General features: G+C 39.6%; 6 protein-coding genes across 6 annotated transcripts; 3 read left to right on the top strand and 3 right to left on the bottom strand.

The window, feature by feature from the left end:
* Positions 1-557: 557 nt before the first annotated feature.
* pttg1 (PTTG1 regulator of sister chromatid separation, securin) lies at positions 558-3,847 on the top strand. Its single transcript, XM_079228470.1, has 6 exons — positions 558-626; positions 1,789-1,881; positions 1,962-2,089; positions 2,170-2,251; positions 3,024-3,185; positions 3,715-3,847. The coding sequence occupies exons 2-6, from the start codon at positions 1,794-1,796 to the stop codon at positions 3,795-3,797; spliced, it is 543 nt and encodes a 180-aa protein (XP_079084596.1). The 5' UTR covers positions 558-626; positions 1,789-1,793; the 3' UTR covers positions 3,798-3,847.
* Positions 3,848-4,529: 682 nt separating this feature from the next.
* On the top strand, positions 4,530-6,001 carry sowahd (sosondowah ankyrin repeat domain family d; the record flags this gene model as incomplete). The annotated part of the gene is made up of 1 exon (XM_079228469.1): positions 4,530-6,001. One exon carries the CDS (start codon positions 4,530-4,532, stop codon positions 5,505-5,507), a length of 978 nt encoding a protein of 325 aa, XP_079084595.1. The 3' UTR covers positions 5,508-6,001.
* A 479-nt stretch (positions 6,002-6,480) lies between these two features.
* rpl39 (ribosomal protein L39) lies at positions 6,481-8,389 on the bottom strand. The gene is made up of 3 exons (XM_079228471.1): positions 8,335-8,389; positions 7,904-8,007; positions 6,481-6,700 (listed from the first exon to the last, which is right to left on the bottom strand). The coding sequence occupies exons 1-3, from the start codon at positions 8,335-8,337 to the stop codon at positions 6,652-6,654; spliced, it is 156 nt and encodes a 51-aa protein (XP_079084597.1). The 5' UTR covers positions 8,338-8,389; the 3' UTR covers positions 6,481-6,651.
* A 2,827-nt stretch (positions 8,390-11,216) lies between these two features.
* Positions 11,217-14,613, bottom strand: upf3b (UPF3B regulator of nonsense mediated mRNA decay). Its single transcript, XM_079229093.1, has 10 exons — positions 14,488-14,613; positions 14,108-14,214; positions 13,914-14,020; positions 13,722-13,820; positions 13,442-13,552; positions 13,286-13,329; positions 12,999-13,187; positions 12,750-12,907; positions 12,334-12,661; positions 11,217-12,253 (listed from the first exon to the last, which is right to left on the bottom strand). Exons 1-10 carry the CDS (start codon positions 14,596-14,598, stop codon positions 12,116-12,118), a joined length of 1,392 nt encoding a protein of 463 aa, XP_079085219.1. The 5' UTR covers positions 14,599-14,613; the 3' UTR covers positions 11,217-12,115.
* A 699-nt stretch (positions 14,614-15,312) lies between these two features.
* Positions 15,313-17,244, top strand: ndufa1 (NADH:ubiquinone oxidoreductase subunit A1). The gene is made up of 3 exons (XM_079228331.1): positions 15,313-15,539; positions 15,648-15,737; positions 16,997-17,244. Exons 1-3 carry the CDS (start codon positions 15,438-15,440, stop codon positions 17,015-17,017), a joined length of 213 nt encoding a protein of 70 aa, XP_079084457.1. The 5' UTR covers positions 15,313-15,437; the 3' UTR covers positions 17,018-17,244.
* Positions 17,245-18,575: 1,331 nt separating this feature from the next.
* On the bottom strand, positions 18,576-21,790 carry nkap (NFKB activating protein). Its single transcript, XM_079228964.1, has 8 exons — positions 21,256-21,790; positions 20,515-20,595; positions 20,337-20,395; positions 20,155-20,250; positions 19,995-20,040; positions 19,687-19,905; positions 19,136-19,285; positions 18,576-18,973 (listed from the first exon to the last, which is right to left on the bottom strand). The coding sequence occupies exons 1-8, from the start codon at positions 21,675-21,677 to the stop codon at positions 18,799-18,801; spliced, it is 1,248 nt and encodes a 415-aa protein (XP_079085090.1). The 5' UTR covers positions 21,678-21,790; the 3' UTR covers positions 18,576-18,798.
* Between the last annotated feature and the right edge of the window lie 1,836 nt (positions 21,791-23,626).

Below are 23,626 nucleotides of genomic sequence, written 5' to 3' on the forward strand. Positions count from 1 at the left end.
CATGGAACAGTATTGCGCATTGGAGCCATACTAAGAGAAGGTCACGTGAACGGTTGAAAAACTCTAGATTGTCACTTGATTCACTTTGACTTCAGATGGTTCCAGAATGTAGCTGGCAGGCAATTTGAATACATATATATTTGGTAGGAATCGATACAAAGAGATTATTTACAATATTAATATAGAGGAACGACATATGTATTTATTTAAATCAATTTGGCGTTTGTTCTTTGAAACAAAATGTTACCTGACTTGTTGATATATTTTAGGCTAAAGTGTCCTTGAATTTTAAGAATCTGTAACACGTAAGTGTAGTACACACATATAACATTGCTATATCTGCAAATTAGTTGAAATGTACTATTTATTATCCGCCATTTTTGTAAAACAAAAACAAAAATGGTCCATCGGAGTGAACGGAGATGACGTGACTCTTATTTTACGGCTCTGGTATAAAATATGTTTGGGAAACTCCCATTCAAGGCGTCTTTTCTTCAGCGACCAATAGGACGAAGGCCGTGAATTTAAAAAGCAGTCGCGGTCTTTGCAAACGAAATTCCAGACCATAACAAATGTGAAACCCGAGAGTAAAGGAGCACCCAACGGCGTTTATCATACAGACCGAGGTAACGTTCAGGCTAAAACCGGTGTTTCAACGGTACTATTGCATGTATCACGCCGAGCTAACAATGTCACGTTACATGTCAGTTACGTTGCATTAACTGACAAAGACTGTCAGACTGTTAGCTAACGTCGAAGAGCTAATTTAGCTGAATGTGTTCTCTGAAGTCCATCAACAAAGTTAATTAATAACCTAATGATTTGAATTGGCTTTTAGCCGTTGAATGTAGGTTGGCCTTTTTTATTTTAACGTTGACGAATTCGAATTGGCGTTATAACAAAACTGCGAGGCTGAAGTTGGTTAACAGGATGATTAGTGCAACAAGACAGCCGAGTGACGTGGACGTGTAGCATAATTAGCGTAGCATAGTTAGCCTAAAGACAGCCAGCTTGTGTTTCAGCTGTCTGGGAGCTAAAGGAGGATGAGTGTCATTCATTAATGATCGCTACAGCTGTTAAGTGATGTAACGCTGCCAGCTAGTTTACTTTCTCTTCCTCTAGAATATGTAGTGGCTGTACAAACTTGGAGCTTTAGTCTAGTTTTGATTTCACATGACCTGATACACTGCAAAGATAATCCGTGTAATATCCTGTTTTGCTTTGATTTTGAAACCAATTAACCTTCAGGACACTTGGGCCCCCAGTAACATAATCATTTGTCAAAAAATTATTCAAATCTCAATTTGATGTCTACTTCATCTTTTTACACATCTTAAAATGCATCAGTCTCACTGTCTTCATGAGCAGATGAGTTTGTTCAGTTGTGATAATGAGACTGAGATGTGGTTTAAGGCAAGCAAGTTGATCTTGAGTAACATTTTCCAGGTCAAGAATTGACTTTCACATTAACATGTTTCTTTTTAATTAATTGATCTCCCTGATAAATGTACATCTGTACAATACAAACCTATCATGCCAATGAAAAGCGATTTCACATTTGGGTTTAAACCATAACTAACTGACTTTGCAAAGTTTCCTATTCTGTTGAGTGCTTCAGCGCTAAAATCTTTATTGTTGGTTCGGTTCTATTCAAGTGTCCCACGACCCTGCATGCACAAGACCAGAACCACATTGGCCCTTTTCTTAAAGACAAATCTGCCACGGAAAGGTCTCTTCCCTTGTGATGAATTATGTGTTCCACTTGCTAATATCATATTGTGTTTTCAGATACAATGGCCAACATAATCTTTGCAGAGCGAGAAAATGCAGGTCTTCATCCACCTAATCTGAAGATGCGTCAGCGCCTTCAGTCTGCTCCAGGTAAATGCCAACCGTGTGCAATTTGTATTCTTCTCGCAGTAATATTTGGTCAGTTAACCTTTTTGCTTTCCCCCCACCAGAGAAACTCTACTCTCCTATGAGTGCCAAAACCTTCCACACTCCTCGACCATATGGTCGTAAGGCTTTTGGTGCAGTCAACAAAATCTTAACCCCTGTCGTTGGCACACTAGAGAAGTTGAAGCCACAGGTTAGAATAAACCATAAAGTTACAATCTAAAAGTAATGTCAGGCCACTTGTGTAATAATTATATATTTTGTTCTCTGCAGGAAACTAAAGTAAAAAATGCTTCTCTGATCAAAGTGGAGGAATACCCGGAAATTGAGAAGTTCATCCCATATGACCCACTAGGTAACAATGATGCATTCAGAAGTGACAGTTCTCAGTTAAACCTTTTCCTTCTGGTGCTACCAAAATATCATACTAAGAAAGTTAACGGCAATTTACTTTATAGAATACAGTAATACATATTTGTAACGCGACACACTCTGCTATCAGGCCACATTTCAGGAATGGCCGTTGGATGTAAAATGCTGTTCAATCAGGAAGTCCATGAGTCCATTAATGGTGTATTCCCCCAGGACTCAACCCATAGAGTGCTATTTATTTTGTAGGCCAACTGCTGAAGTTGGCATCACACTGGATCGGATCCATGACAAAAGGCCAAAGGGATTTTACTATCAGATTTGGGGTTATTGCAGTAAAAAAAAGCTCTGTGGCAAACAAGTTTATGATAATTACAAGTTTTGTTCAGCGAGATTCTTCACAAATAAATACCACTTTTGATTTGAGTAAATGCAACCACCAGAAGTACCAAGCTAATGTTGGGCTATAAACAAACGACACCATGCTCGCATGACTGCAAGGATGCACAACAAGCTGGAAAGGTGGATTAGTCGGCCCAATGTTTTGTAGCCTTATTTAGCCAAGATGTGTGAACGCCTCGAAATTCAAGAGGGGTATTTACTGACATATTTTATATCTTGGAACAAAAAGTTGTTTTACCACAGACCACATTTGTACAGAAGAGAAATTCATGCCAAATATATTAATGATTCAACATTTCTTTTCCCACACTGTCTTGAAACGTATAATACATGAGTTTTGACATATCATTTTCCAGAATTTGAGAAGTACAGCATACCTGAAGATTTGATTCTTCTCGGTGACTTTGCGCTGCCTGGACTCGCCCGTTTCCCACAAGCTCCTCATCTGTGTGAGGAAGATCTGGATATGTTTGACCTTCTCCCAAATCAGTCGCCTGTAAAGATGCCAAAACGTTCAGGTATTGACTTCAGTTCCATCAGGGCTGCATTCACACTTATTGTTTGGGTTGAGAACGTATCTTAATAAAGTATCAGTCCATTGAATTAGTCTAATTTATTAAATAAAGCACAGCACGGGGTGGATAAAGTCCTGTCACAACATTTAAGAAATAATAAAAGAAGGTATTGCCCTAAAACAATCATTTGATTTCCAACATTTGTCTAAATTTCTCAAATGCTAGTTAAAATGATGCTAAAGTGTGACCACATGCAAATTAATTCATACCAGCATTTTTTTTTTTTTTTTTTTTTTCGTGAAACATTACATCTTTTAAACTGGGGGAAATAACCAGAACTAGTATGTGGAGGAGCACTTCTAGTGAGTAAAATGTTATCTTATGAATGATAGACAGGTTTCAACAGCAACATTTATTACTGAATAAGAAGCGACAATTGTCTGGCAACTGTAGCCGTAAGTATGGGGCGCATGCTCCAAGGGACAAGTATCATTAACCTCCTGTATCATTAACTTCACTGTCCCCTCTGCAGATCATTGCTCAGAGCTGGACGCCTTTCTGCAAACACTCGACGAGCTGACTGTTGAACTTCCGCCAGAGTCTTTTACTGACTGAATTAATGTTGATGCATGTTTTGTTTTTATGGCATTTTTACTGAAATAAAGTTTGTTTTATCTGTCTCTGCTATCGGTGTTGTTTGCTTTGCAGTGCTGGTTTTATAATGGGTGACAGGCTGTGAAAGTATCAGGGGAGTATCCACTGTACTTACTTCCTGCTTTGAAGTCCATCAGTGGTCACATGTGAGGGATTCTCGCCATTCGAATGAACTTTGTCTCAGTTCCTCTTGTAAAGGAAAGAAGGCTAGTGGCTTGACTCTATCGCTCAATTAGTTGGGAGAAAACCTTAAATGGTCCCTATCTATCAACATTCTCATAATGTTAACAGAGTTTGGTGCGCTTAATGATCAATAGTTGGGAGAGTCAAGTGTGCGCTGACTAAAAGTCCGTATGCGCTTTGGAAAAGAGCATGTGAGTAACATTGGTGTGGCAGAAACTGTAGACTAAAATGTAAATATTTGGGCAGGATGTATTAAATGTGACTGTCTTGGCTTTGCAAAATGAGGAACTTGGTATATTTGCAGTAACGTTTAAAGTTGCACACTTGTGCATTTCCCACACCTAAACGTGTGTGCGTGTATATATTTAATACTTTCCTCCCGTGACTCAGGGAATGAGTTTACTAGAGTTATCGGGAACCAGTTTCTAGTTTATAATTCGCTTCTGTCTTCGGGGTGTTGTCTAAATATAGGAAGTAACCTTGAACTCTTCGTGCAGGCAGCCGAGCAGCATGAATGAGAGCAGATCGGATGATGCTGGATGCGACTCAACTGGATCTGAACCAGCTGTCCGTCATGCCGACGCCCACGGCAGCAGGACGAGGAGACAGGGCACCGTTGTGGAGCGACTCTCTCGGTATGGCATGCAGGTCATGCCCAGCGCCTTCCAGCGTAGGTCGAGGCTGCAGAGGCAGCTGGAGGTCACCGACAGCCCCGCTGCGGGGGGGCCTCAGAGGGAGGCTCCGGAGCGAGGCTCGCTCACACCCGCCATGCGTAAAAGATACCTGAAAGAGTTGCTTCTGAGCAATCCGTCGCACAGCGGGCTGTCACAAACTCGCAGCGTATCCTCCGAGCAGGACGCGGGCTGGGCTTTGTGTCCGATGGAGCACGCGTGGATGCTGTCCGCCGTGGAGGGAAACTACGAGACCATCCTGGAGTTCATCTCCGAGGACCCCTACCTGTTAACCAGGAAGGATTTCATCAGCGGGTACTCGGTCCTGCACTGGCTGGCCAAGAAGGGACGGGACGAGACGCTACTCCAACTTTTGCGGTACGCACAAAGTGCGGAGATCCCCGTGAACGTGAACGTGCGGGGCAGCGGCGGGCTCACTCCGCTGCACGTCGCCAGCATGCACAGGCAGTACATGGTCATCAAGCTGCTGGTCGGCGCCTTCAGTGCCAACGTCGATGCCATGGACTACAATGGGAAGAGGGCCTGGCAGTATCTGGAGGGAGACGCCCCGCTGGAGATGAGGGAGCTGCTGGGGACCTGGGATGATGAGCACAGCAGCGGATGTGCGCAGACCGTCAGACTAAACGTCAACAACAACAGCGCTGGGGCGATGAACTTGACCGCACATGACGAGGTCGATCAGGGAGAGATGGAGGCGGTGGACTTCTTTAACCGGACTCAGAGAGGGGACAGCTGGAGGTTTGGGTTCATTAGGAAGCTGCTGCCCTCCTTTTCGTTTCTTGGAAACAAAAGCTGAGTGGTTATGACACAAGCCTTCAAATATGTGCATTATCTCATGCAGCTCACTTCCAGTGGTTCCCAACTTTCTGAAGAAAGAAAATCGTATTACTTAAGTCCTAACATTTCTTTTAACCCTCGTTGTCTTGGGGTTAAAATAACCCGTGTAAGAATGTGTGTTGATGGGTCATTTTGACCCCAAGACAACACGAGGTTAAAGGGGAAACTGCAGAGCAGATACTCATTTCTGAAAAATGCTCGAAAACTTAGTGTTATCACATTCCAGATGCACTCGTCTACATGTTTATGAAAGGGAAGTTATTTTCTACATGTTTTAACTGGGTAGAAATGATCAAGGTGATGAACAAGGGATTACAGTTTTATCAAATACACTTGATGTTTACTTGGATCCTTCAAATGAAATAGTTCATAACGTGTGAGATGCCACCAAAAAAAGGCATTAGTACATTTTAAAGGGAAGCCAAGTTTAGGAGCCACTTCCCCATTTCACAAATAATCCTGTCAGTAGCAATAATGCTTTTCAGAGTCCTGGAAAGAATAGATTTTAATGCTGTCAACTTATTTTGCACTGTCACTGAAGCAAACTTAAATAAAAGCACTTTTATATACACTGAGATTTTTCTTCTGACCCAATTCTGCTTATGTAAACAGTTAGCAATTGCTGACGTGGCAAACATTCTACCGTTTTAGCACCACGGTAAACATTTCATTGTGTGCCTTACATTTTAATTGTTAAATAGCAGCGCTGTCTTTGGCACTAGCAACAAAGACAGAGCTCGGATTCCAGCCAAACTAGAAATAACCACCGTCTTGCATGAAAGCAATTCAGAAGTATTTGCTGTGTGGTCAAGAGAGTGAAACCCCCTTCAGAGGCCTCTTCTGCTGCGCTGCGTCAGCATTACCCATGCTATGTCTAGTTTACCTCAAAAACACTGTAAATGGATTGAACAAAAAGGCAGATCAGCCTCATACCAAGTTTGATCTCAGATCTTTTATTGTCAAACATGAGCATAACCAGAGTATCTGTACAAAACAACTGCTGCTCCAGATAACATGGCTCCCTCCTCGGGGTCAGGCTCCGCAGCTGGAGGTCCTGGCAGATGTTGGGATGGAGGGATGCTGGGGACCAGGGACCCCCACATTTACAGGCCAAGCTTGGTCCTCCTCCAGTGTCTCCTCTTGGAATTGTACCTGAAAGCAAACAAAACAAATTCATCAGGAATCTTAAAACACATTTTCAAGGTCAGGAGTTTCCCCCTGAGTTCTGTATAAATGGAGTTCCTACTCATTTCCATGGAGATGTAAAGACTAACCTGGTCTCCGAAAACTACTAGACAGATGGTACCAGTATTCTCATTCAAATAGGAAACAGTCAAATTAAGGGCAGGTTCAAGGGTTCAGTTTAAACTATGCAAATTCTCTCTTTTAAAATAGGGGCTATAAACAAAAACACATCCTGGGCTGTACAGCACATCGCTTAAGTAAACACAATAATTCTGTTTTGAAATCTAATTTGTAACCCCCTTGGAAATAAAACTTGAACGCATGAGCAATTACAGCAGAGCAATTTAGTGGACAGATCAGATACTTTTGGGCAAACAGTGAATGTTCAGCTACAGAGCTTCCTCATCACCACCACAGTGAACAGGAATAGAGCTGTGTAGCAGAAAGATGCTCTCAGCAGGAATAATGACAGCACTCTATGGAAATAGAGTGCTGCAATTGCAGACCTGCTTTACATGACGCTCCTGTTTCTTCTCTACATTAGTGAGCGTTACGTCTCTGCACTTATTGATAACAGAGCTTAACAATGAAACTGTACCAGAGTAAGTGCAGTTTATTTTATTTTTGTCTTATGGTTATATGGGGGATGTAGTTGGTGGAGCCAGTCAATTATTTCGCATTATACTGTGATGCTTCCCGCATAATATCTACTTTGATAAAACACATCTCAATATAACGCAGTACGGCTTCTCAGCACCGCAAAAAGCAAGCCCTAAAAATATAAAGTTGATTAAACGCACGTAAACTAGTCACATAATGTTATGGTAGGATTGATTGCTGCATTAGTTTTAACAGGAAGTGCCCAATTAACTAGCAACTGAGGATGCACGTGTGAATAACTAGCACTCAACTGTAGTGACTTTAAAAAGTGTAACTATAAAACATGACTGCCAAGTCTTGCAAAAACTTTCAGTATGCAGCTTTTCGCCTTTCCTTAATATCCCATTGACTGCACATTACAATGAGGGTTGAAAATCACACTGTAACATTGCTACACGTTAAGTGGACCTAGTTAAAAGGATAAATAAATGTACACATGTACACACTGCATGCGTTCCTCAACACGGCAGCTTCACCGTAGTCATGTTACACAAAACACAATGAACTCACCTGATCTTATTTCCCGTCTTCATTCTGATCCACTGAGGAATGGGCCTGTTCTGTTTCTGCTTCTTGGCGAGGAAGCGCTTGATCCTGAACGTCTTGTGGGACGACTAGAAAACAAAGAAGAGCGCCATTAACGCCAGGTATCCACACAATATGTATATCCGATGTTGTACATCTGCTACTATAAATGAATGCATTTAAAGCACATCGTAAGTAACGGTGTACAAGCTAGCAGCTAACGTCTATGGAGGAAGCTACATGCGCAGAGTGGGTACCGGCTAGCATCTTAGACCAGCTTTAAAATGCTCGTATTCTTTCTTTTTTTACAACATAGAGATTTGTGAGGTACCATTGATATATTTATCAAGCACACACTATATCGTAGCAGGTTTACAGAGGCTACAGACATGGATGTTTAAAGATTTTGCATTTACCATTTTGTCCACAGTCCTCTCGCGACTATGGCGGCGGCCGAAGAGAGAGAAGGAAGTGACATCGACGGTTTTATCCAATTGGCGGCCACCGAACAGGTACACGTCATTCACACAGCGACACCTAGTGGAAGGTTTGTTTACGTGCATCTTGGTACTTTCAGGCACGATGTGATGTGTGTGTGTACAATTCTGAGCTATGTGTACTATTCTTGAGTATTTATATTTTTGATGCTACTTCATGCTTATACTAGGGAAGCTGAAGGGATATGTTGCAATGTTTACTCCACTACACGTATCCATCAGATGCAGTTACTTTGCGTAGAAGGATTTTGACAAACAAAACAAATGAAAACCTCATAAACAATATTTAAAGTAGTAAGTGTTTCAAAATGTAGACACTTTAAGGACGTAATACTTCAGTACTTTTTCTTTTTGCATCTGAGTATTGCTACTTTTATTAAAAGATCTGACTACTGCTTCCACCACTACCCAAGATGAAACCCTATCAATACTTGGAACTGAAAAGCTGCCATGTATACAGCGTTATACAGTTTATCGGAAAAGATCAACATATTTTGGATTAAAAGTAGATTACTAATTGGGTAATGCTGGCAGCAGCCAATAAGTCAAGGTTTACTACATGTCAGGTATGGTTTGCTAGTTTGGGGTCTGCATTATGAGTTACATGCAGCAACAGGAGGCAAGTCCTTACCAATGAATGTAATAAAGAAACATCTCAATCCATCTCATACAAAAATTCAAACATTATAATATGTACAATATATAAAAAACGAACCGTGCGGGGATCAAGGACAATCATTTGTAATGAGTTATTGGAGGAGAGTAACGGAAGGAGGGTGTGAAGTTTTAGCTTTTTCTGCAACTCATTCCAGTCGCTTTGAGCAGCAAACTGGAACGAGAAACGGCTAAAGGCAGTGAGGACTTTTGGAATGACCATATTGATGAAATTGCTAGAGCATAAATTGCAGTTACTGTTGGAGATGATGAGTAGAGAGCGGAGATTTGTGAGGGTTTGATCAATGACCTGATACCAGTGGATTAGTCTGTGGGTGTGGAGTGATGGCCAGCTGACTAAAGAGTACAGGTTTTCAACGACATCCACTTAAACACAGACAGTGGCAGAATCTCAGTCTTAGTATTATTGGATCTCAGTGCTGCATTCGACACGGTTGATCATGACATACTACTAGACAGACTGAAAGTCTGGGTAGGACTCTCTGGCGCAGCACTTAACTGGTTTGAATACTACTTGAAGGACCGACAATACTTTGTGTCGGTAGCTAATTACACATCAGAGCTGACTAGGATGACATGTGGTGTTCCCCAAGGTTCAATACTGGGGCCTCTTCTGTTCAACATCTACATGCTTCCACTGGCTCAGATTATGAAAAACAACAAAGTGTGTTATCATAATTATGCAGATGACACACAACTCTACATAACTATATCACCAGGGGACTATAGTCCCATACAAGGGCTGGCTAAATGCATTGAAGAAATCAATAACTGGATGTGCCAGAATTTTCTTCAATTAAATCAAGATAAAACAGAAGTAATTGTTTTTGGTCCCAAGGACGAACGATTGAAAGTCAGCGCTCAGCTTCAATCACTAATGTTAAAAACCTCAAACCAAGCCAGAAATCTAGGTGTAGTTATGGATTCAGACCTCAACCTGAACAGCCATATCAAGACAATTACAAAATCAGCCTACTATCACCTGAAGAATATATCAAGGGTTAGAGGACTTATGTCTCAACAGGATCTGGAGAAACTTGTCCATGCATTTATCTTCAGTAGACTTGACTACTGTAACGGTGTGTTCACAGGCCTCTGTAAAAAGTCAATCAGAAAGCTGCAGCTGATTCAGAACGCTGCAGCTCGAGTCCTCACTAAGACCAGGAAAGTGGATCACATCACTCCAGTTCTGAGGTCTTTGCACTGGCTCCCTGTCAAACAAAGAATTGACTTTAAAATCCTGCTGCTGGTTTATAAAGCACTGAATGGTTTAGGGCCTAAGTATGTTTGCGATCTACTGCTACCTTATGAACCATCCCGGCCACTCAGGTCGTCTGGGACGAGTCTACCCTCTGTTCCAAGAGTCAGAACTAAACATGGAGAAGCAGCGTTCAGCTTTTCTGCTCCACATATCTGGAACAAGGTCCCTGAAAGCTGCAGGTCTGCTGAGACCCTCAGCTCCTTTAAGTCCACATTGAAGACTTTTCTGTTTGCTGTTGCCTTTAACTGAACCAGATTCAATTACTGCATCTCACTACTGCATTTTATTTCTTAAACTGCACTGCAACTTTTTTTCAACTTTTATTTTTTATGTTGCTTTTTCTACTTTTATTTTGCTTTTTGACTGTTTATATGTTTTCTTAACTGTTTTAAAATCTGCATTATGTTTTGATGCTTTTAATGGTTTTATGTGAAGCACTTTGAATCGCCTTGTTGTTGAAATGTGCTATACAAATAAACTTGCCTTGCCTTGCCTTGCAGACTGCACTGATGAGTGTTGAAAGGAGCGCCGGTGACGAAGAGAATGACGTAAATCTTAAATCTAGTTTATTGAGATTTTTGGAGGCGGACCTGTCAATTATGTAACTATAGGCGAAAATGGAAGGACTGTTATCTTAACCAGAGATAGCAGGGATCCTGTGTTCCACCAAAGGAGTACTTGGGGAGGTCGATAGCAACCCGAACAAAACATTTTTGTCCCATTCTTGGACAAAGATTCAGAAAGGTGGACAAAACTGAACTCCTGCAGTGTTATGCAATCAAAAGCCCATAACTTAAAAAGCTATACTGAACATATTAAACATCTTAATCACAAAGAAGAAGAAAAAAGACATGTACACTTAAGCAAAGACCTCTTTTATTTCCAGTCAAAAGTGTTTACTGTATACAAGCATCAGCAGCAGTGATGTGTTCTCATGCTGTATTCAGTTTAGTTCATCACACATTCATTTTTAAGGGGAGATTCAGTTTAGAAAAGGAAGGAAGGCCACTGGTTGATCCCTCTGACTGAAGTTTGCATGCAGGGATGGCTGTCACATGGCAGTCTAGTCTGAAATGGCTGTTTCCTCTCTGTCACTGCATGAATGTAAGAATGAAAAACATGATCCCAAACCAGGTTAAGTACAGACTCTGTACTTCAGTCTACAAGCCAATTGTACAGCTGCTGACCATGAAAAGGTTTAATTCAAGCTCTGCACATACATTTAGATTGTCTCGCTTCCCAGGCAGAGTAAGATTTCCGTGTTTAAACTTCAAACTGAACGTGTCAATGCTACAACAGAAATCTCATTCATGACAGTGAAGAAACGATATTGATAAGCTTGGCAATTTTGACGTGTTGAGTAATTGGGAAGTTGTGATATGGATTAACTCGTTGAAAGCCAATGTTGAAAGCCCATGTTGGCAGTGTGTATAACACTGTATATCAAAGAAACAATACTGAAGCAAGGTCACTTTGAGTTTACGTGGTCCAAGAAAGCTTTGGCTTCAACTAATGTGCCCGACAGCCAAACTGTAAGCCAAAGGTCACGGTTGCCTTTCATAACAAATAAAACTAAAGAGGGTCACATTCAGGCCCTAAGAGGCTCCACAATCACATCTCTGCCTCCGAGACTGGGAGAGCTGGATGCAGCCCTGCTTGAACTGCAGTGCATGTCGCCCTGAGGCGCCACACCGCTGCTCTGAGCCTCACAGGCCTGTCTCCCCTCTCCTCACCGCACTTAAAATGCCATAAGTCGAGATCTGCTCAATCGTCTCCTTTGTCAGCCACTTTCTCGGTCTCAGTATCTGGCTTTCTCTCGGGAGAGTGGGATTCCGATCCTCCTCCTCCACCTCGATTGCGGCTTCTGGCCCCTGGCTGGTACAGCTGAATCGCAGGCCGGTCCTGATGTAAAGAAACGATGCTCTTAGAAATACTCAAAAGTTTTGCAAAAATTACTTGATTTGAGAGGCTTAAGCCATTACCTTATTTCGTAGACGGTCTCTTTTATTACTCTCCTCCTTCTTGTAGTCTTTGGTCGACCTCTCTGGCCTCTCTGGTCTCTCAGAGTCTCCAATGTGTTCACCCTTTTTCTTCTCCTTGGCACGCTCTTTGTCTCTTTTAACATCGTCCTCCCTCTTTCTGCACGAGTTCTCTCCATCCTGACGATCTCTCCTTCTCCGCCGATTTTCGTCCTGGCGCCTTATGCGCTCCTTCTCTCTCTGCAGCCGCTCCCTCTCCCGCTCCCGGTCGCGCTCTCTGTCGCGCTCTGTGTCACGTTCCCTGAACTCCTTCCTCCCCTCTTCGTCCGCTCTGTATTTTGTAAAGTACATATTCGGTTTAAGCAACCTGTTAAAAGTGAAACATTTATTAAAAAAAAAAAAAGACTTAAACAACTAACTTCCTTCCTCGGTCCTCCTTATTTTCAATGTGTTGACGCCTCTTATGATCTGCACCCCCCATGGATCTGTCTTCTTTATTTGGTCTGTCTGGTTTCTTGGCCTTTTCCTTGGACTTCTCAGAATCAGCATCATCACTTCTGTCCGGCTTCTTCAGGAGCTACACATTTGAAATGAAAGAAAAAAAATCATAATGAGGTATTGGAGATTTCCCACCAAATTAAACTGCTTAAATCCAATGCAGCACACACCTTAATCTTTGGTTCTTCTTTAACTTGGTCCTTGTCTTTCTCCAGGGGCTTCTCATGCCTCTTCATCTTATCTGTATCTTTGCGTTTCCTTCTCTCATCCTCCCTCCATTTACGGCGCTCCTCGTCACGCTGGCGCTTGCGTTCAAGCTCCCTTCTTCTTCTCTCTTCTTTCTTTTCCTCCCTGATTCTCTGAACAGCATTAAAACAAGACGAAAAGTCAGCATTAACCTGTAACTTAACAATTGTAACTAGTAGACCAAACTGTTGTGCCACAGTACTTTATTTACCTGTTTATTCTTCAAGAAGTCGAGCAGAGGAGTTGTTTTTTTAGCTTCAAGGGCGAAAAGAAGAAGTATTTTTAAACAAATCCATCCAGCAGTGTGTCTCTTATAAAACGTATACAATGATGATTCAGGTGCACTTTTTGGAGACCGTTTACTGACCTACAAGTTCCTTTGATTTTGCCTCAATCTCTTCCAACAGTGTTTCTGGTGTTGATGCCAACTTGTCATCATCCCCGTTGTAAAATTCAAGAAACTTTTTGTAATCAGGATCTGAAAGAAAATATAAAACATATAAATGAAAATATGTCGCTGATTCTGGTAAGATTGCATCTCTGTAACTAACTAACTAACTAATTATTTGAGGTGATCTTTTGAGAAAACAAAATACACGAAATCTCTTTTTTATTATAACATAACCAAAAGCACTAAATGTCTTTACCTTCATCAATTGTTCCACATTTTGCGTCCTTTTTCTTACTTCTTTTCTTGGCAGTCTTTTGAAAAGGTGCGAACTCCACGATGGCAGGATACTCCTGTCCTGTTAAAAAAACAAAATGTGCACAAGCATGAAGCATTGTCTGAGAAAATCCTTCAGTTTGTGTATTGAGCTGTAAATGAATACTCTTCATACCTCTGCTGTCAATGAACACATATCCATCAAATCGATCTCTGAAAAGAACTATATCCTCTTGATTCTTAAAATTGATGTATGCCCTTGCAAAGAGGTGAGGATAAAGGCTGAAATGACAGAATACTCATGTTAGATTCTCAGATTTACTGATAGGATCTTTTTAAATAATAAAACGTCTTCATATATCAACTCACCTGGCGTCATTGGAGAAAAACTCAAGGTAGTCCACCTCTGGGAGAGGTTGTAACTGCTCCTCCAGCTCCTCCTTGGTCAGACTTGGTGGTAAACGTCTGATCACAATCTATGATAACAAAATATTGCCAGTTTAAGATAATATCTCAAAGGTAAGAATAATCAGAGGAACTGAGGAAAAGAGACCAGAGAGAACAATTCACTAACATTTACTTGAAGTTGGGTCAAATAACAATGTGTCTAACTCGTGATATAAAGTAATAGGAGACAATGCATGTTCCAAAAAAAGCTAGTTAAAAGCATGCCGTTATTTCATGAAACTAGAATTATTCATAACTGACGACACAGAGCAACAGTAGCTAACCTAGCTAGCCAGTTTTACCTTTGTCATGGCCTCTTTCTTTTCCTTCGACCTCTCTGTCTTTTCTCCATCTTCACAGTCTATTTCCACTTTTCGCTCCTTCGGCCGAGCGTTTTCTTTGTCTTCCTTCATAGTTGAAAATCTACTTTATCCGCGGTTGTATTTCATCTCATTCCACAGACTTGTTTACTTTTTTTAGCAAGTTAGCCGGCTAGTAGCAACCGTAACTTCCTCTCTGGCGGGTAGAGGAGCTGCAGTTTGGTGTCGCAGCCAGGCGGGGGCGCTGTGAGATAAACTAGCCAATACGGGGAATAAAAAAAAAAAATAGAATTAAATGTATTTAGTTTTCTCCATTTGTTTTTGTCGGCGTTCTGTCAATTTTAATGAAATGTTATATTTTTATCGTTTTGTTCTATTTAAAAATGAATTACCTTTAAGTCCAAAAAACGCTTCCTCTTTAAACATAAAAGTTAAGTTCACATTTTGAGCCGTATATTTTATTTCTGACACTATTGTCACAAAAACCGAGTGTTCAGTTTGCTTATTAATAATAATGCAACCTAAAAGCGATTCAAAGTAATATTCGCTGCTGAATAAACTTGTCTCTTAACAGTCGGTGTGTAATCTAAAATATAAATCCTGTTATTAACCATTAAAGCAATCATTTCAACAACAAAAAAATATAAATAAATATGTTTCCCCATAATGTATACTAACGTTAGATGGCATAAAATACTCTAGTTTTAGTAGAACAATGACGATATGTATCATCTTTGTCGCGCAGATGCTTTTCTTTTGAAAAAAACAAACAACCGGAAGTGTTATTCTTGTTCTTCCGGCAGAACACAGGTCATCAAGAGAGTCGACATTTTGTTCGCTCCTGAGCAAAATAAACCGTCGAAGGTTGTCTCAGGGCGACTTGTTTATAATCAGCGGTGCTCTCTGTCGCCTGACAGTTACCGGCTGCCGTCATGTGGTACGAGATCCTGCCGGCCTTCGGCGTCATGACCGTGTGTCTGATCATTCCGGGCATCGCCACCGCTCAGATACACAAGTTCACCAACGGAGGAAAGGTGAGGATGTCACCATGTTGACGAGTAGAAGTCGGCTTCAAAGTGCTGCATGTTGGTATTTTTGTTCTCTAAACTAAGCGATTAACTAAAAACTGCTCTACCTTGTAGGAAAAGAGAATTGCTCGGTTTCCGTGGCACTGGTATCTGATGGAGAGAGACAAGCGCGTGTCGGGATCAGGACAGTATCATGACTCCAAGGTGAGCGTCATGTGTCTTTATCTACAACCCAGTGATGTGCAACGCTTCAGACTGTGTAGCCTATGTCAGGACACTATGAAAATATACCAGCATTTATGAGACTATATATTAGAGAAGTTAGACAAGAAGAAAGAGCGTTAACCTCCACCTAGCGTTACATCCATAGTTTGGGTGGCAGATGCCAGACATTAGTGAATTCGTGAGCTGTGGAAATGGTAATAAAATTGTATCTGAAAATGACTTTTTACATTCTGAATATACAACTGACGTACCCGCTATGAGACTTGGATAAAGTAAAAATGCTGAGGGGTAATGTGAACAACTAATGCTTTCAAGATGATGTGTACAGTTGTTTAAGCAAACAATGCAAGTATGAAATCAAAACCATAATGAGTTCTAATATACTAACACCCTGTTAACATACACAAAGTGTGTTCTCAACTATATGTTATTATGTGTATTGCCATATGCAGGCTTTATGGGGTTAATCCAGCAACTGTTTTGAGGGACAAGTTGAATAGCCTATTGGGTGGTCAAGTTGTCAAATTGACATGTGATAATAAAGTTTTACTTTTTGAATGACAGAGTTCCACATAAACTAAAGTTATGCCCCACATTGTCTTTATTCCTCAGTCCTATCAGTATATTAGGTTTAACACTGGATATCGCTATACAAAACCAAATCTGATAACACACCCCTCACTCAATAATCAGATTACAACCTGGAGTACAGACATGAGTACATATTACAACCCTAAGTGGTCCCAATACAAGTGAATAAAATATACAAGCCGTAACATTGTTGAATGTATTAAGACAAGTTAAGTTGAACAGACAAGTTCAGTTGAACAGTTAAATGTCCTCCAAACTGTACTTTAGCATGTCATTTGCATGTTTATTTCTATTATTATTTAACAATTTTAATGGACATAACTGAGTCTACCTACACAGGAGTTTTTAACATTTGCTGATTTAAACCTCTTTTTGGCTTAAAGGTGAACCAAGCTATGCTAGAAATTAAGCAAGGTCATCAAAATAATTTACCTAAAAACAAAAAGTGCTAAAGAGAGATGTCAGTCTGTAAACACTGTTGCAGTAGTTCTAGTAAGGGAACAATAATCCACTGAACTAAAAGCAGAAGCTGTCTGGGGAACAAACAAACAAAACAAAAAACTTTTGCCTGACCAAGTCAGATTATGTATGAAAGTGTTAATGATACGTAATATGACTGGAGTTATAATCTTTTTCTTCCTCAAAAGGGACTGGAGAACATCCACTGATGACCAGAAACATGGAGACCCTGATGAGAAGGAAGTTGGACATTAAAAGATTATATTTAACATTCAGCTGTTTTATTTTGTTCGGTCTTGTAAGGCAGTCGTCCCGGTTACCTAATTAAACTGTTCCCACCTGCAAATCTTCCGAGGCTTCTCGGCTCATATAGTGAATTTCAAAAGCAACGAACAAGAGATTGGTGCTTTAATCAAATAAACGTTTTACACCTGTTCATATGTTGTGGAGTTTATACTTTTGCGGTGCTCTCGGGAGATCTCTCTTTGCAGTCAGACTACAGTTTATCCTGTGATGCATCTGAAATGTCTCCTGGTGAAAAGGCTGCTTCAGACTACTGAAAGACTGCAATCTAATTGAATTGTTCAAAGTAACAGCCGGACCCTCCATCCGTCTGTCATATTATTTATATATATACATATATATATATATACTACCGTTCAAAGGTTTGGGGTCACCCAGACACATTTTCAGTTTCTTCGCAATTTCTCGCATGGAATAGCCTTTTAGAGTTTCACATGTAAATTATCTTTCTGGACATTTTGAGAGTCTAATCCCACAAATGTGATGCTCCAGATACTCAACTAGCTCAAAGGAAGGCCAGTTTTATAGCTTCTCCAACCAGCATAACTGTGTTAAGCTGTGCTAACATAATTGCACAACCATTTTCTAATCATCCATTAGTCTATGCGATTAGCAAACACAATGTACCATTAGAACACTGGAGTGATAGTTGCTGGAACTGGGCCTCTATACACCTATGTAGATATTTCATTAAAAACCAGACATTTCCACCTAGAATAGTCATTTACCACATTATCAATGTAGTGTATTTCTGATTTATTTAATGTTATCTTCATTGAAAAAAAAGTGATTTTCTTTGAAAAATAAGGACATTTCTAAGTGACCTCAATCTTTTGAACGGTAGTGTATATATATATATAATATAATATATAAATATATATATATATATATAAATATAAATATATATATATAAAATATATAAATATATATATATAAATAGATATATATTTTATATAAATATATATATTTATATATTATATATATAATATATAATATTTATATATATATATAATATTAATATATATATATATATATATTATATATATATATATAAAATATATATTTATTTACTAATAAATATATAATATATATAAATAATATTTATTATATAATATATATATTATATAATATATATAATAATATATATTATAATATATATATATATTATAATATATATATAATATAATATATATATATATATATATATATATATATAATATATATATTATATATAAAATCAGTAAGAAACTGCCACTTTATCATTGTTGGTTGGTTTAATGTCTTTGGGTTTTAGACTATTTAGGCAAGACATTTAAAGACGTCACCCTGAGTTGAGGTGTGATATGCATTTTCTGTTCAGGTCCTGCTGTGACTTGAACAAACTATCAATTGTACCTTTTGTTTTACTGGTTAAATACATTTTAAAATAAATTAATCAAGTACAAAATGTTTAAAAAAAACAACTTGATAATCAAAATTTATTTACCATTCTGATCAGGATAAACATTTACAAGTGCAAGTTACGGTTGAACACTCGAAAGGGAAAACAGAATAGTCTTACATTTCTTTAAAAAAGTAAAATCATCCCGCCACACTGTACATTCCAGTACATCTGAATGTGGTTATCCTCCAAAGGAATAACATGAATCCCCCTCCTAAAAAAGGGTAATCTGCACCAATGTGATGTTCACTTCTCCTCTTTGCCGATGGTTTTCCGGTACACCATCTGCCTGAAGCTCGACAGGATCTTGCTCTCTCTCTTCCTCCTCTCCTCCTGGTTGAAGGACGCCAGAGCTCGCTTCTCATCTGCACTGTAGATCTGGTTTTCCTTTCTCAGACGCACAGCCTCCATACGACGATGTCTGCAGGGTTACATTGGAAACTCGTCAGCATCAAAGTAGAGATAAATATTGGATATCTCATTGGATCATGCCGACATCTGAAACATCCATTTAATTGCTGCGTTACGATTCTCATCACAGCCACGAGGAGAGTTTGTAGTGCTTCTCATGAATATCACGAACCTGCTGCCGCTCATCACGTAGCCAGACTTCTCGAAGTCTGCGATCTCGTCGCTGGTGAGACCGATCTCACCTCTTCTCGGGATGCGTTTGCCCGCTTTTACGTACTCCGCCATCGCAGCACCTTCACCTGGCAACAGGGCATGACCGAAACTGGAAGAACAGAAAACGAGAAGAGTCGTTTATGTGGGGAAAAAAGTAACGTAGAATAAAATATTTTATATTCGCCGATTCTGGAAAAACTACCCCAACCAGTAATATTACGAAGCAAACTTCTTGCCCTGCAAAATCTTAAATCTTATTGCAGATTATTTTCACCCGTTTGTGTTGCTTTAAAAAGGGAAATGATAAAAACATGATCGCGTCACTTTTATTCTGCTCTAAACTTTACTGAAACAGAATTACAACAGGAAGCTGTCCTCCTGGCATTGGTAGTAATGATAACCTGTCAGCGTTAGGGAATCTTCTCATAACCCGATGCGGTGCTTTTATTTTGGAAATTCTAATTATAACAATGTCAAGTGCATTAGTTAAATAACATCAAACCAACTTACTCTAAAGGTCGGTCGTCCTGCGACATGGCTGTGAGCGGAGCTTCGGGGCCGACCACGTTTTCGTCCATGCAGGTTTTCTCCACCCACATCACTGCGTTGGGATCTTCCTCCTCCCCCTCCCCTTCCCCTTCCTCCCCCTCCTCCCCGGACTCTTCACTGCTGGAGTTGCTGGACTCCTTCAGACTCTTCTTTGCCTTCTTCTTCTTGGACTTCTTTGACCTAAAAAGGAAACAAGAGACGTTTGGTTCATCAAAATGTCCCTTTTCTGTGTGAATGAAGCTGGCGTAAAGATACATCTTAGCACATACTTCTTGCTCTTCTTGCTTTTCTTTTTCTTCTTCTTTATTTCTTCTCCTGAAAGATAAAAATAACAGGAAAATAAAAAAGATTTCAGCCGATATAACGCACGAAAAAGACTTGAATGCATCTTAAATTCATATAATTATGATAATGATTATATTGTTTTACCGTCTGATTCTGATTCCAGCTCGCTGTCCTCAGAGTGCTTTTTGTTCTTTTTCTTCTTGGATTTCTTCTTCTTCTTTTTCTTCTTCTTCTTTTCTCCTGAGAATGACAGAAGTGTTTGTAAATTAAAACGACATACTATATAAATGTAATTTTTATTCATGTTCAAACACTAAGTGCCGTACCGTCTGAGCTTGATTCTGAACTTTTCTCGTCTTCTTCGACTGGTGTGAATTCATCAGAGCTGGTGGAGAACAAAGACAGAAATCTGAGCTTTCGCGACATCTTCCTCTGTAAATAAAAATAAAGTGCTGTGCTTCTCAAAAACAACGTGTTACTTTGGAGGTGAGATTCTTGACTTACTCTGGCTCTTTAACTCTTGGTGAATATCCCCAAACTTCAGGACAGCCTACCTCCCCGATCCGCTCTCTCTCTTGCAGACGCCTGGAACAGAACAAAATAACTTATTATGTTACAACCTGAAGTTAAAAGTAAATATGGGAAAACACTTCGAAGCAGCATTGTCAGTGCCTCCATTCGTTGAAAAAAACTGAAATATTACATTGTTTTGTCAGATCTGCTGTAGAACGGATTAATACCTGTATTAATATTGTGATGATTTCAACAATTTAGTCATATTGTTTAAACCATTTCTGGATCATTTAGGAATATTCCAAGAGTATATTATTTATTTTATAACTACAGTTGTATCAATGAGTTGTTATGTTACCATATAAATAGATCAATAAATGTCCAATAGGCTGAATCTGACTCTTTAAATATTCTTTTCACAGGAAAGGACTTTCAGAATAACAATGATTTGTTTTTGCATTGAATATGTTGGAAAAGGTTTTGTCTCTTGATGCTTTTGACTATTATCAAGTTGAGGTATTTGATTGAAGATGGCTTTTAACAAAACACCATGAAAACCCACTGAAATATTACATTTCATAAAATAGATTATGGAAATATATTGTGATTTTAAAAGACGAATGTTGTTCTTCCGCTCCAAAGGAAATGCAACATTGAAAGTGACCCTTCAATGAAGCTGGGCCAATAGATGTAAGGACCATTAGCTGTATTATTAGTGTTTTAATTTGTTACCTGGCAATAAAAACCTCTTGTCTCTGTCTCTGAGCGTCGTCCCGTTGCTGTTCGTAGTAATAATCATCTTTGAAGCTTCCGTGTTTCCCAGAAGCGTCCCGTTGCTCGGACCAGTTGCTGTGGCTGTTGTTGTTGGTATTGTTGTTGGTGTTGGTGTGACGCTCCCTGGACCGGGACCGGCTACGGCGGGGGCTTGCTATGCGGATCCGCCTGATGTTTCTCGCCTCGCGGAACCGGCGGTCCCGTTCCTCGTGCTCCTTCTCCCTGTTGCGCGGCTTCGGGAGTTTGGGCCCGAAACTGTACGGAGACAGGCTGCGCTCGCGGCTGCCGCTGCGGTGGCGGCTGCGGGAGCGACTGCGAGGTCTGCGGGCCCGAGGGCTGCGGGGCGCCGCGCCGCCGTCTGAGCTCGAGCGATCCGACATCTAGAGATTACACACAGTAAACAGTTGGTGCTTAAAGAGAGAAAGATTAACACGCGTCCATGTTTTCTGTGATACGAAAGAAAAGCGTCCAACAACAGGAAGTCGTCGTCCTCTTCTTCTTCTTCTTCTGCTGCTTCTTCGTCTTCTTCTTCGGTGCTAATGGCGGATTGCAACAAGCTGACTTATTACCGCCCTCTGCTGTTGTCTTAAGGAGCTCTCGGCTCAAGTTCTTCCCGTCCAGTATATTTGAGAAAAGTGAGGATGTGATTCAGAATAACTCTTTATAATAAATCCCCTCTGGTCTAAGTAAAGATATATGACTGCTCCTTAAAGCAACTTTTCAAAACTTGGTACACTTATCTTCTACTTTATCAATAGGACTTTTATATGCAACCTTATTGTTCACCGATATTCCCAGGAATTTAAATGCTTTCACTCTCTTTCTACTCCTTGGCTATATCATTTTAAATTAACATATTCTCCTATCTTTTTGTTTTCTACTGATAACTTTAACCTCCATGTCAGAGACCAGTTTTCAGTTTCTATAATAGCCTCCTCAATTTTTCCCACAATATGCTTTACATACCTAACCCTTTTTCCAAATTGAACCAACATCAGCAAAACGTGACATACCAATATCTCTATATTGATATATATATATATATATAGGATATATATATATATATATATATATATATATATATATATATATATATATATATATATATGTATATATATATATATAATAGGGTTAGGGTTAGGGTTATATATATAATATATATATATATATATATATATATATATATATATATATATATATATATATATATATATATATATATTATATATCTATATATATAAACAGTCCCAACACGACTCGGATAGCATGGCCAAATAAAATATCCATAACATAATGATATACTTTACCCCTAACAACCATGATATCTAGTCCCTCCTTCCACATCATGTCATATGTCTTTTCCACATCAAAGAACAGCTACAACACTCTTTATTTGCTTGTATAGCAGTATATTCATATACGACACTAAAAGTAAAGTGTTACAGACTATTACCATTCCATCAAAAGAACAGTGTGGAACATTTAACATAATCAATTGGTATGAATTGAATATAATATGTTTCTTAGTGTAAAAGACAAAGCAGTTAGGACAGAGAATAGAAATAATGATTGATACTATCAGATGTCGGTTTTCTTCTTTATTGATTATCATTTATCAACTTTACTCAGGAATGTTATTTATATAATTACCATTTTAGATTGGTTTCCAATGAGCTATTAATTACTTTATATCATTACTTTTCTGTTTTGCTGCTGTAGAAACAATATTTAGTATTAGGAATAATTTGTGTTTTTAAAAACAATTATTTAGTCATGACAAATAACAGAGTTTTGTGTTATTGAATCACGTTTATTTTTATCTTCGTTGTTGGTTGTTTTTGTTATGTGTTGATAGGGCAAATGTTAGACATCCTGATCCACCCTCCATACCAGTTGGTGGCGGTAATGCACCAAACAGTTGTTTGCCAACCGCCAATAAACCTTAAAGAAGAAGATGAAGCGACGCATGAAGACCTCGGAGGGCAGGCACAACACCGGAAGTTCAAATCAATGTGGTCTGTGTGGACTCTTAACCGAGCAACCACCAAGCAAACGGAGGAAAGGAGTTTGTTATGCTACACAACAACATCGGTACTCTCGGTTAAGTAGTCCGTGTTTTGGTACGGTCAGAGTCGCGCGACAGAACAACTCAGAACAAGCAAGATGCCGTCTAATACCGGCAAACTGGTGAAGCCAGTGTGTAATCAAATTGACGAGGCTCTGGCAATGGAGTTCTTTTTCACGGAGTTGGATGTGACCGCCACATGCCTCATCTGCAGGCAGAAAGTGTTGTTCAAGGGGTCGATTCTGAAGCGGCATTACTTCGCAA

This window comes from Taurulus bubalis, assembly GCF_910589615.1.
Source record: "Taurulus bubalis genome assembly, chromosome: 13".
In the NCBI taxonomy this organism is placed as follows: Eukaryota; Metazoa; Chordata; class Actinopteri; order Perciformes; family Cottidae; genus Taurulus; species Taurulus bubalis.

Bases quoted from the DNA above. Each gene is read 5' to 3' on its own strand.
- pttg1 (XM_079228470.1), top strand. From the start codon at position 1,794: ATGGCCAACATAATCTTTGCAGAGCGAGAAAATGCAGGTCTTCATCCA. The intron at 2,090-2,169 runs GTTAGAATAAAC...TGTTCTCTGCAG, and splicing joins TAGAGAAGTTGAAGCCACAG to GAAACTAAAGTAAAAAATGC. The intron at 2,252-3,023 runs GTAACAATGATG...ATCATTTTCCAG, and splicing joins CATCCCATATGACCCACTAG to AATTTGAGAAGTACAGCATA.
- rpl39 (XM_079228471.1), bottom strand. The intron at 6,701-7,903 runs GTGAGTTCATTG...GTTTGCTTTCAG, and splicing joins AAGACGGGAAATAAGATCAG to GTACAATTCCAAGAGGAGAC.
- upf3b (XM_079229093.1), bottom strand. From the start codon at position 14,598: ATGAAGGAAGACAAAGAAAACGCTCGGCCGAAGGAGCGAAAAGTGGAA. The intron at 13,821-13,913 runs GTATGAAGAGTA...TTTTTTTAACAG, and splicing joins TGTGTTCATTGACAGCAGAG to GACAGGAGTATCCTGCCATC. The intron at 12,254-12,333 runs GTAATGGCTTAA...TCTTTACATCAG, and splicing joins GAGACCGTCTACGAAATAAG to GACCGGCCTGCGATTCAGCT.
- ndufa1 (XM_079228331.1), top strand. From the start codon at position 15,438: ATGTGGTACGAGATCCTGCCGGCCTTCGGCGTCATGACCGTGTGTCTG. The intron at 15,540-15,647 runs GTGAGGATGTCA...TCTACCTTGTAG, and splicing joins AGTTCACCAACGGAGGAAAG to GAAAAGAGAATTGCTCGGTT. The intron at 15,738-16,996 runs GTGAGCGTCATG...CTTCCTCAAAAG, and splicing joins GACAGTATCATGACTCCAAG to GGACTGGAGAACATCCACTG.
- nkap (XM_079228964.1), bottom strand. From the start codon at position 21,677: ATGTCGGATCGCTCGAGCTCAGACGGCGGCGCGGCGCCCCGCAGCCCT. The intron at 20,596-21,255 runs GTAACAAATTAA...GTTCTGTTCCAG, and splicing joins CAAGAGGTTTTTATTGCCAG to GCGTCTGCAAGAGAGAGAGC. The intron at 19,906-19,994 runs GTATGTGCTAAG...TTTCCTTTTTAG, and splicing joins AAAAGCAAGAAGAGCAAGAA to GTCAAAGAAGTCCAAGAAGA.